The sequence below is a fragment of the Pseudophryne corroboree genome, chromosome 1 (genome assembly GCF_028390025.1).
Source record: "Pseudophryne corroboree isolate aPseCor3 chromosome 1, aPseCor3.hap2, whole genome shotgun sequence".
Taxonomy (NCBI): Eukaryota; Metazoa; Chordata; class Amphibia; order Anura; family Myobatrachidae; genus Pseudophryne; species Pseudophryne corroboree.
The window spans coordinates 636,337,379-636,350,322 of record NC_086444.1 but is presented as its reverse complement, the minus strand read 5'-3'; the positions used below and the strand labels follow the sequence as shown (position 1 = coordinate 636,350,322).

At 42.0% G+C, this 12,944-nt stretch overlaps 1 protein-coding gene across 5 annotated transcripts in view; it reads right to left on the bottom strand.

Moving 5' to 3' along the window:
• ANO8 (anoctamin 8) overlaps positions 1 to 8,687 on the bottom strand; it is a 244,048-nt gene extending 235,361 nt beyond the window's left edge. For 3 of the 5 annotated variants that reach the window (XM_063914579.1, XM_063914581.1, XM_063914580.1), the window contains exon 1: positions 8,461 to 8,687. In XM_063914579.1, coding sequence (XP_063770649.1) covers positions 8,461 to 8,557 — 97 coding nt within the window. In that variant the 5' untranslated portion in view covers positions 8,558 to 8,687. Of the gene's footprint in view, positions 1 to 8,414 lie in introns of all 5 variants that reach the window. The other 2 variants (XM_063914582.1, XM_063914584.1) reach the window with 2 other exon arrangements.
• Positions 8,688 to 12,944: the final 4,257 nt, after the last annotated feature.

Sequence of the window (12,944 nt, the reverse complement as noted above, 5' to 3'; positions counted from 1 at the left end):
AAACAAACAACTAATGGAGCACCTTGCCCATTTGCTTGCGTCTGTCTCACAGAATATTACTCTATAGATAGAAATTATGTGTATGCCACATTTCTAGATATTTTACATATTTTGGATCAACTGATGCTACACTAGGAGAAGCTATACTAAGATCCAGGTTTTTCATTGTCGCTGACTCAGATGCGGTGCAAGGAAAGAGCAAAACAAATGGTGCAATATATATTCCTTGGTGCAGACAGTTCAACATTATTAAAATGTTTAGGAAAATGTGGAACACTAGTTAAGTAAGTGCGTTTTCATCATTACAAATATTACTGAAACCTCGCTGATGCAACGGATCTCCCTCTGTTCACTAAAGCTTGTCAGGTAAGAGCTGTTTTGGTAGTACGATGAGGACTTACACAATATTATGCAGGTGCTTTTTATGTAATCGCTGATAGGTGTGTATCACATTTGTTACCAAGGTTATAAATCTTTAAAGTATGTGCAAAAGCCAGAAATTTGGAAAAAATGAAGTAAAGCAATTATGTCCAAATAACCAGGTGACGGAATCCTACCAATGAATTTATTCATACATCAAAGGCATCAAGAACATACATATATCCTGAAGCAATATTGGGCAATTTTCACACATCAAAACCATTTAATCTATTTAAACCTGAGATTATGAATATCTGGTCATTAAACCATGCACATTTTTTTTCAATCCCTTTACTAACTGTAACATTGTTATAGAAGAGAAGAGACAACGCTAATAAAATCTTAGGAAGACAGTGAGTAATGCTGTAAAAAGCTTTATCAAACTCTCACAACACATTTATTGTAATAATAGCTTTAGACTCCACAGAAAAGTGGAGAAGGGTTCATATTCAGAGAACTTGAATTAACTGGGATCATTCACCACACAGCACAGGACTGGGTGATTGTACCTGTCACTTGGTGCTGTCTATCCCTGTCATCCTCTACCATGTGGCATATTATGAATTTAGGGTGGGCTGAGGATGGGGGACAGCCACCTCATTATGACGTCATAAAGTTGCAAGTTTCAGCACCCAAAACAGGACGCTCTTTCAACCAGCTATGGCCCTGCCAAACTGTACTATGTCCATGGAGAAGCAAAATCAACTCTAGGAGGGAATGTAACACTTTTGCAAAGTGACAATTATTGGAAATTAAAGCAGTAATTTTTATATAGGCAAAAACTTCATTCTTTTAGTAATACAAACAACTGACGCATTAATTCCCACTGAAAAATCACCCAAAAATCTGCTTTTTTCTGAATCTGTTTCCCTTGTTTATGTATCGCACTTTACTCACACTGCAAAATATTTAATTATTTTCACCACCTTCTACACCCGCTCCGTTTCTGCTGACAGGCAAGGTATAATCATTTCAGCTCGCACAGTAACCTGATCACTATGGGCGCAATATCTTTGGAAAGGATATTGGGCGTGATATATAATTTGATATGGACTGCCCAGCACATATAAAGGCACAATAGTGTTAAAAAAGTGTTTTTCTTGTCTTCCTGATTTCTTCTATTTGTCACACTTGTTTGTTTCCGATCTTCAAATAAAAATGAATATAAGACAAAGAAAATCTGAGCAAACTCAAAATACAGTTATGAATTATTTCCTTTATTGAAGGAAAAAGTTATCCAACACCTATATCAACTATGTGAAAAAATAATTGCCCCACTAAACTTAATTAGGGGAATTCAATTGTTTTTTAAGTTGCTATAATTAATGGGCACCCAATGTTGCAATTCAATTGTTTTGGATGCTCTTTAATTGTTGTGCCCAATTAGGAGAATTCAGTTGTTTTTAATGTGGCTATTAGTTTTAAGTTAAAAACAACTGAATTCCCCCCAACAGCCGATTGTGCTGCCGTTAGCAGCAACAACTACAATCAAACACTTCCTATAAATGTAGATAAGTCACACCACTGTGGAGGAATTTTGGCCCATTCTTCTTTTGCAGAACGGCATTTATTCAGCAACTTTAGAGGGTTTTCAAGCATGAATTGCCTGTTTAAGGTCCTGCCACAGCATCTAAATTGGATTTAAGTAAGGACTTTGACTAGGCCTCTCAAATATCTTACTTTAGTTTCTGTTGAGCCTGTGGACATGCTCTTGAGCTTTGGATCATTGTCTTGCTGCATAACCTAAATGTGCACGAGCTTCGGATCGGGATCCGGTCTGAAGATCGACAGTGTCTAGGTCGACAATGTTTAGGTCGACCATTATAGGTCGGCAGTCACTAGGTCGACATGGATGGAATGTCGACAGGGTTTCTAGGTCGACATGTGCTAGGTCGACAGGTCTAAAGGTCGACATAAGTTTTTCCAAAAAAAATTTTATTTTTTTATTTTTTCATACTTAACGATCCACGTGGACTACGATTGGAACGGTAAAGTGTGCAGAGCGAAGCGGTAGCGGAGCGAAGGCACCATGCCCGAAGCATGGCGAAGCATGGCGAGCGAAGTGAGCCATGCGAGGGCACGCGGTGCACTAATTTGGGATCCCGGTCACTTTATGAAGAAAACGACACCAAAAAAAAAAAAAATCCTCATGTCGACCTTTAGATCTGTCGACCTTTAGACCTGTCGACCTAGCACATGTCGACCTAGAAACCCTGTCGACCTTCCATCCATGTCGACCTAGTGACTGTCGACCTATAGTGGTCGACCTAGATACTGTCGATAAAACGAACCACACCCCTTCAGATCATGGACTGATGACTATACATTCTCCCTGGAATTTCATCAGTTATGTGTAGTCACGCAAGTTCTGAAGCAGAAAAGCATCCCCACACCATTGCCAACATGTTTGACTGTTGGTATGTTCTTATTGTGGAATGCTAGGTCAGCTTTACGCAAGATGTAACGGAACTAATGTCTTCCAAAAAAAAAAGTTAAAAAGGTCCTCAAAAGGCTTGGGGGCTATCAAAGTGTTTTGTTTTTTTTGTTGTTGTTTTTTTTTTTTTTTGGGGGGGGGGGGGGGGGTTAGCAAACGAGATAAGCTTTTTTATTACTCTAGATAAGCAATGGTTTTCACCTTTCAACTCTCCCAAGGATACCATTTTTGCCCAGTTTCTTTCTTATAGTGGAATCATGAACGCAGACATTGAAATGATAGAGACCTGCAGAACCTTAGATGTTTGTCTAGGTTCTTTGTGACTTCCTGAATTAGTCGTTGATGAGCCCTTAGAGGAATTTTGGTAAGCTGCCCACTTTTGGAAAGATTCACCAATGTCCCACTTTTTTCCACTTTGAGATAATAGCTTTTACTGTAGTTCGCTGGAGTCCCAGAGCATTAAAAATGGCCTTGTAATCCTTTCCAGTCTAATATAACTGTCTCTCTCATCTCTTCTGGAATTTCTTCTGATTGCAGCACACTGTGCTGCTTGTTGAAACCTTGTAGCCAACTTCACATTGCTGGAAAGATTCTATTTTAATGATGTTTAGATTCAACAGGGCTACAGTAATCAAGCCTGATTGGGTTAAATTAGACTAGACACAATTATCAATTCAATTTGGTTCACTGGTTGAATGAGTAGCTGTGGGGCCAATTACTATTTTACACAAGGCCAGTTGGTGTTGGATAACTTTTTTCCTTCAATAAAAGAAATCATCATTTAAAACAAAGTTTTGCATTTACTTGTGTTGTCTTTGTCTTATATTCAATTTTGTTTGAAGATCTGAAACAAGTGTGACAAACTAGTAATAACTGGGGGGGGGGAAATCAGGAAGGTGCGAAACCTTTTTCACGTCATTGTACGTAAATATACTCCTAGTCTTCAGTCTCGAGTGGTGCTTCCACAACCTAGTCCACTTGGTGGTACAATACATAAGTTGCAAATTTTATTTTCTACTATCACTTTACAACCACTTTCTAAGTACATTAAACACTTCAATTTTTCTCCTAAAACACAACTTGGTTTGTTTTAACACACACCTTAAAATAACCAAGAGAGCGAGAAGATATAAGAGCATCTTTATTCCATGTTAAACGTTTGGGAGGCTGTAGGATTGCATTACTTTGCATGGAGTAAGCCTAGACGTGCTCTGGTCCATCAAAGTGCAACATGGAGGCATAAAGCAGCCTCGCACTTTAGATAACATGAAATAGGGTTTGAGTTGGATGGAGGTGCGGGATGCCGGCTGAGCCCTGACGTTTTTTTTTTAAATCAGCAATCATTTAAAAGGCAAAACCATGCCTTGTAAAAGATAGTCACTTAAAAAAAAAATTCTGAGATCAACCGGCATCCCACACCTCAGGCAAACTTGGACCCTATTACATATGCCCAGTTATCTTATTTCAAGATTCATACTCCTCAAATTTAAATCTTCTTGGTTTTGCATTGCTCCACAAAACTACACACATCAGAGTGCTTTCTTCTTAAGCTGGGTATACACCTTTGCGATCACTCAGCTGATTTGAGTTAAATGCTCCTAACTATCCAGAGTAGTATGTAGTGTGCTGTGTACTCAGCTTGACCCCCTGTGACCCTGTGCTAGAAATAACTTATTGAGTAAGGTCTTCTATGGGATCGGAAGGTCGGCATCTAAAATATTAAATAAGCACATAAGATGCGACCTCCCGATCCAGACAGCTGCAGGAGTGCATTATGCCATTTATCAACTAACGCTCCTCCATAAACACCTATACAACAGTCAGGCTGATCAGCCTATATCAGGTGATCAGGCAGATAACTGTATAGGTGTGCACCCAGCTTTACTTTAAAAGAAACTCCATCCAAATCATCCCCTTGGCTTTTGCAAATGGTGTTCTTCCACAAATGCTGACACCTTGTTCCATAGGTCTATACAGTTTGGCAGAAATCTAACTAATTGGAACACATGCTTGAACTAAAGCTTATCTTGCACTTTTTAATGACATTAAGTTAAACCAATACATAATAATAAAAGTTGCAGGAAAGCGTGCATAAATTCTATGCTAATTAGAGTTTCTGATTACTTTCTTTAAGGGTTTGCATTATATGGCTTGCTGAGGCTTTTGCTAGAGCCATGGCTGTTTCACTCAGGCTTTGTCATTTGTTTATGTAATGAGGCAGAGTTGTTTGTTATAGTCACGCAAAGTTTCTCCATGGATTTAAAGGGTGTGGATTAACAAATGGACAGTCAGGAGGTCGACGGTCAATAGGTCGACATGAAAAAATAGACAGTACAAAAGGTTGACATGAACGACAAAAAAGGTTAACACAAGATTTTTTTTTTTATCTTTGGGTGCCATTTTGTATGTTTAAACATGACCCAAATTACTAGAAACGTCTTTGCTCGCCACACTTCGGGTAAGGGGATTCAATCCACTCTGCTCACCACAAGGTTACTAAAGGTAATAGATGGTGACATGGACAGTAAATTAAGGAAAAGTTGAAATAAACATGAAAAAACATCACTAAAAAATAGGCGTCAGCCATCTGGATATAAATGTATTTAATGAGAAGCGAACAATACAGCTGTAGCATATGCATGGGTGATTACAAACTCTGAACCGCATATACAAGCACACAGCTTTGTTTTGCATTAGTGCATCTGGTTGGTCTGCCCTGTGGACATCATGGTATATTATATATGAAGGTGAATTAAACTAATACGAAAGTGCAATACCCCTTCAAGATGTGTAAAAGATAAAGCATTTTGTTTGATTATTCTTTTTTCTCCCCTAATACTAAGTACATGAACAATTTCACTCACAATCTGACTGACTTTACGATTTTTAGAAAGATTAAACAATCTAGAGAATATCTGATTTCGATAGCATACACAAGCGATTATCTGTCCTAAAGTCACCACAAAAGGTGACATTTTTAAAGTCACAATCAGCAAAAAGGTCGGAGAGATGATGGGAAAATCACACACACTACAAAATGTGCACAATACTGGCTTATCGTTTCTGGAGAAAGGTGCAACAGGTCAGATCCAAACATACAATCTGCTGATTTTGGAACAATAATTGACCCAGGGTGCTGCATACATAGATTATCTGACCAAGCATCTGAAAATTGCATAGTTTAAAGACCAGAGGCGTCACTAGGTCTAGTAACAACTGGTGTGCACTTTATATTCCGCCATTGTGCGCCAGAGGCAAAGGAGGTGTGATCTAACATAAAGGGCGTGGCCTCATGGGGAATCTCGATTCCATCATTCCAGGGGCGTGCCAAGCATCTCCGGCGATGCTGGGCTGCCCCCGGAGGCTAGTGCCTGTACTGTCAACTCCTTCACTGAGACAGGAGTCAAATGCTGCAGGAGTATGTCACACTGCAGCACCCAGCTCCTTTCACTGTGAAGGAGTCGACATTTCGGTGACACCCAGTTGCGGTCCACACCCCCATAGTGACGCCACTGATTAAGACTAATATACAGACTTACTAAGACTTCAGTCGGGTACACACTGGGTGATGGAGAAATGCAGGCATTGAAAGATAGAGTGCGTACACACTGCACGTTATTATTCAACAATAACGATCATTCTCGAATTCATGCAGCTCATCAGTCACCAATATTGACCCCATACACACTGGACAATTTCAGCCTAAAAATAAACGATAACATTTATGTTGTATCGTTTATTTTTTTAGGCAGAAAGCGTCTAGTGTGTATGCTCCTTTTCCTGTAGTATTTAATGGAAAGATGTAACATTTGGTTTGGCTATTTAAAAAAAAAAATACAAATTTATAACATTTAACCAGTGGTTCCCAAAACTTTGAGTCACGACACCCTAGAGCAGGCATTCCCAACTACGGTCCTCAAGGCACACCAACAGTGCAGGTTTTAGTGATATCCAGGCTGCAGCACAGATGGTTAAATCAAAATAACTGAGGTACTAATTAAGTCACCTGTGCTGAAGCCTAGATATCACTAAAACCTGCACTGTTAAGGGGGGTACTCACGGGAGAGATGTGTGCTGAGCAATCTTAACACAGACCGCTCAGCACACATCTCTCTCCCCGCTCAGCACAGCGCGATGTGCTGAGCGAGGGGGAAAGCCGACGGGGAGCCGCTCACTTCCCACAACGGTGAAGTGAGCGACCCGCTAGATTGAGCCTGCATGCAGGCTCAATCTAGCACCGGCGATAGCGATGCGCGGGGCCGCGCATCGCTATCGCTGGAGGGCATACACACGGCAGATCCGTGCTTAAAATCTAAGCAATCTAGCAAGATTGCTTAGATTTTAAGCACGGATCTCTCCGTGTGTACCCCCCTTTAGTGAGCCTTGAGGACTGTGGTTGGGAATGCCTGCCCTAGAGTATCAGAATTTTTTTCATGGCACCCCTAGGCCAAAAGTTTTTTTATTGAGAAATTCAGAAAAAAAAGTATTAAATTAAGTAACTTGTGTTTATAGTCATGCTTAGGCTCAGTTATGTGATGAGGGCAGGATTCGCATCTGTTTGTCCACACATTTTATGACTGGAAACAAGCACTGGTTTTGTATATTACATTGACCATAAATAATTTCAGTTGGCCCTGGTCCACCAACCCGAGGCACCCCTGCAAGTGCCCCAAGGCACCCAGTTTGGTAATCACTGTATTAATCCATCAGTTGACACAAACAAATGACTGTAGAAATGTGTACGGATACAAAGAAGTTACAATCACCTTGATATTGCACAGTATCAACCCTATGTGACCTTTCATAAAAACAGATCATCAATCAGATTGCGTAGATAAATGGAACGTTCATCACTATTGCCAGAACATACATAGATAGATAGATAGATAGATAGATAGATAGATAGATAGATAGATAGATAGATAGAAGCACGCTCAAGGAGAATCATATAGTTACAGAGGTTCTACACAGTCACTGCAGGTGGGGGGACTGGGGGTTCTAGCCTAAAAGCCTAAAATCATTCACTGCAGAGCACATTTCCCTGCAAACAATTCTGTACTCGTGCTACATGCTCATACAACGATGGCCAAAGTCAGTAGTAGGCGATGTACAACACTGATGGGGTCCAGGAAACAAAACCTATCCGCTCGACTGAAAAGATTAACATTGCAAGCCACAGCTGCATAGTACTAGATGGGAGATCAGACGCCAGTGCATGGACCCTCGTGTCAGCTCCCATTTGCTGCAGAGGGTCCAGATCCGGTAACACAGGACAGTGCTGATTACATAGTACACACAGCATGACTAGTACAGTACAGGAAGGAGCACACACATGCAATGTCAGATCGCATAGGCTGCACAAAGTCCGGCATCCTCAACCTATATCCTCCAGCAGCACATAGTCAGGCATGACAAGGTGCACACACAGCCAGTGCACTGCAGAGAGGCCAATGTATATAAACACCCCACACATACACTGACTGACCCCACGCACAAGCAGAGCACATAAACCCCCCCACACACACACACCTGACGTCTGAGCCTCGTATGTTACACATACCCTCCGTTTATTCCCAGTGTATATTCTAAGATGACACCAGCCTTACCCAGGACCCCAGCCGTGCCATGCTGGCTGCCAGCCGGGTCTGCCCTTTCACCATCTGGCTGGGCTTTCTTGCTCCTGTCCGGCTCTGTGTCCGGCATGCTGGGGCCGGGATCAGGATGGCATGGGTCCGGTGGTCCCCGCTGCTGTCATTGGGGCTGTGCAGAGAGAGGAGGGACAAAGGGACACTCAGTCAGCAAGGAGCCTTAAACACGCTTGATATTTTGCTGTAAGGGCCCGCCCGCCTTCCTCACTTCCTACTTGTGCTGCTGTCTGATTTTTTTTTTTTTTCTTCCCCAGTGTGTGTATTATACGGGCGATGTACAGTGATACACGATTTCTTATTGACTCAATCTGCTAGCAAATGGATCAAGTGACTTCTTTTTAAAATGTTTATTGACAGTTTATTTTTATTTTTTTTATTGTATTGTATATATAATTTATGTAAATATTCGTTTTGTTCCATGCAAATGTCCAAATACATTTTTTTCCATTCACAGTTATGCATAAAACCCCATAAGAACAAGTGAAGGTTAGTCCAATAAAGGAGGGATTGTCTGCCTTTTTCCCTTCTGGAATACAGTATATTATAGCAGGAATTCCCTTTTTTTATTTCTAACCCAGACTATGGGGCCTAGTTTTCATGGCCCGCATTTTACCTGGAAAATGGCATTAAGAAAATATTTATCAGGACATGTAACAAGAAATTCATGCAGATAATACAACGGCCATTCCTGCAATGTGAAAAAAAGTAAACTGATAAGTAGTGCTATCACTTTATTTACTGGGTGCTAATTATGGGGTCTATTTACTAAGCCTTGGTTGGTGATAAAGTGGCCGGAGGTAAAGTACCAGCCAGTCAACTCCTAACTGCCATGTTACAGGCTGTGTTTGAAAAATGACAGAAGCTAGTCGCTGGTACTGTATCTCCATCCACTTTATCTCAACCCAGTGCTTAGTAAATAGACCCCATGTGTATGCAAAGTCATTAGACCATGCATGTGTGCACAGTGCAAGCATTAACGTAGACATACTGTATACAAAGGATTCCTTACAATAAAAAAATATGATAATGTATCCTATAGACTACAATGGCTAACAATATCTAAATATGGCATTGGCTATAGGCCACGGGCCCATGTCATGAAGGAGGGGTGTGGCCAAGTTTGAAGAAGTGGCCACACCCGCTAAAAAATAAAACAAATCACAGTTACACAGGAGGATATGTCCTCCTTAGATAAAACCATCTGGCCCCTCCAACAAGCCCAGGTAATTAGTCACAACTATAAAAACAATTTAGACAGCACTGGTGAATTAGTACATAAATATTTCATCTGCATATACAACAAACATACAATATATTAAAAATAATACCGTCCAGTGTTAAGGTGCATACACACTTGCTGATAAAATAAACAACGTCACTCATTTTCTTCCTGAGTGACGTCGTTCACTTTCTCGGCAAGTGTCTATGCTGGCGACCAGAGCCGGCCCTAACCAATATGATGCCCTAGGCAAGATTTTGGCTGGTGCCCCCTAGCACCACCGCTGGTTCTGCCTCTGACCTTGCACCTCTTTCCCAGCACCATCACCCCTCACCCATAGCAGTCCTTGTACCCCCTATATTTTAAATAGGAACAGTTCACACATTTGACGCACAGCCCAGAAAGGGGCATCTTCTTGCTGGGAAGGGGCATGGCCACACAATAGTAACCCCAATTCCAATTACGCCACACAGTACTGCAACTTTATTCACATTTTATCTTGCGATAGTGTTCATAATTCATATTACATCCCACAGTAGTATCACTTTACCTTATAAATGTTACTCCTCACAGTAGAGCCCCTTATTCACATTACATCACACTGAATTGCTCCTTATTCACATTACACCACACCTTATTGCTCTTTATTCACATTAGACAACACAGTAGTGCCCTTTCTATATGCAACGCCACATAGTAGAGCACCTTATACACATAATGCCACACATTAGTAATGCATTTATACACAATTCCAAACAGTAATGCCCCTTACACATATGAGACACATTAATGTCCTTATAAACATAATGCACCTTACACATTATGACAACCTTTATTAATGCCCTTTTACACATAATGTCCCTTACACATATGCTGCACATTATTAATGCCCTTATACACATAATGACACACACAGTGCCCCCTACACATTTACTGCACATTATTAGTGCCCCTATACACATAATGACACATATACAGTAGTACCCTGTTACACATATGCCGCACATTATTAATGCCCTTATACATATAATGACACACATACAGTAGTGGCCCTTTACACATATGTTGCACATTATTAATGCATTTTTACATGACACACATAATGTTCCTTACACATATTCTGAACACTACTGCACAACCAACCCACTCACATGCACACAGCACTCACACTTCCACTAACACTGTGACCTCTGCCTCTGATTGGATACAGATGTGTCCTCACAAATCTTGCATCAATGCTAACGTCGGGCACATTTTTTTTTTAATGAAAATGCATCTTATTTGCATTGCTATGTGGCTAGGATGCACAAGCAGCTTCTGCTGATTAAACTGATATGCAGCATGCCAATATACTGTGTGAGACTGTGGCTGTATCTGCATATGAAATGCTACATACAGAATATAGGTATGCCGCATATCATTTTAATCAGCAGAAGCTGATGATGCCCCTAGGTATATCAAATGCCATAGGCAATTGCCTAGTTTGCCTATGCCTATGGCCGGCTCTGCTGGCCACGGCGACCGATGCGTGACACCGCGGGTCATTAACGACCCTCGGTGTTGGCGGTGCATGCATGCTCAATCTGGACTGTCCGGCTGTAGTGTGACGTCACTGAGCAATATGAACGGTCATATCGCTCAGTGTGTACGGCCGACCGCCCAGCCCGGGAGGGGAAACACCAGACGATGTCGCTCATAGAGCGACATCATCTAGTGTGTATGCACATTTAGATTAAGACTTCTAAAACAGGACAGTATCCTTCTGATTACCATTTAAATATATATGAAAAAAATGCAATTAAAATCTCGGTTGGTCATTGTAGCTCCATCATACTGCCAAATTATATGCAGCTTAGTTGTTTAGGCGTGAACACAGTTAAAAATTGTGTAGGTAATTATATATATATATATATATATATATATACATATATATATATAGGGCTAGATATGTCATTGCTTGGAGAGTGATAAAATGGAGAGAAAAAAGTACCGGCCAATCAGCTCCTAACTGTCATTTTTCAAACCCAGCCTGGGACATGGCAGTTAGGAGCTGATTGGCTTGTACTTGTTCTCTCTCCATTTTCTCTAACGTCCTTGAGGATGCTGGGACTCCGTAAGGACCATGGGGAATAAACGGGCTCCTCATGAGATAGGGCACTTTAAGAAAGCTTTGGATTCTGGGTGTGCACTGGCTCCTCCCTCTATGACCCTCCTCCAGACCTCAGTTTTACACTGTGCCCAGAGCAAGATGGATGCACTGTAGAGAGCTCTCTAGAGTTCTCTGCTTGAAAGCATTTTTGTTTGGATTTTTCTTCTACTTTTTACTACTTTTTTACAGGGAGCACTGCTGGCAACAGGCTCCCTGCATCGAGGGATTGAGGAGAGAGGAGCAGACCTTCTTGTCAAAGATAGGCTCTGCTTCCTCGGCTACTGGACACCATTAGCTCCAGAGGGGGTGAACGCAGGTTCTTACTGGGCGTCCACCCCCGGATCCGCGCCGCCGTTCTCCTCACAGAGCCAGAAGTCAGAAGACGTCTCAGGCGGCAGAAGCCTTCAGCTTCACTGAGGTAACGCATAGCACTGCAGCTGTGCGTCATTGCTCCCATACACCTCACATACTCCGGTCACTGTAAGGGTGCAGGGCGCAGGGGGGGGCGCCCTGGGCAGCAATATAAACCTCTGCATGGCAAAAAGACTATATACATGTACAGGTGGGCTCTGTACATGTATATAAAAGAGCCCCCGCCATATTTTCCTAAGTTTGAGCGGTTCAGAAGCCCGCCGCTGAGGGGGCGGGGCTTCTCCCTCAGCACTCACCAGCGCCATTTTCTCTCCACAGCACTGCTGAGAGGAAGTTCCCCGGACTCTCCCCTGCTTACACACGATGAAAGGGTGCTTAAAAGAGAGGGGAGGGGGGGGGGCACATAATTGGCAGATTACATATTACACAGCGCTGCTGGGGAAAAACATTTTGTGTTGGTCTCCAGGGTTTTTGCGCTGGGGTGTGTGCTGGCATACTCTCTCTCTGTCTCTCCAAAGGGCCTTGACAGGGATACTGTTTTCAGAAAAGGGGTTCCCTGTGTGTGTGAAGTGTGTCGGTACGCGTGTGTCGACATGTTTGACGAGGAAGGCTCGCTTACGGTGGAGGGGGAGTGTTTGAATGTCAGGTCGCCGTCGGCAACGCCGACACCGGAATGGGTGGATATGCTGAATGTCTTGAATG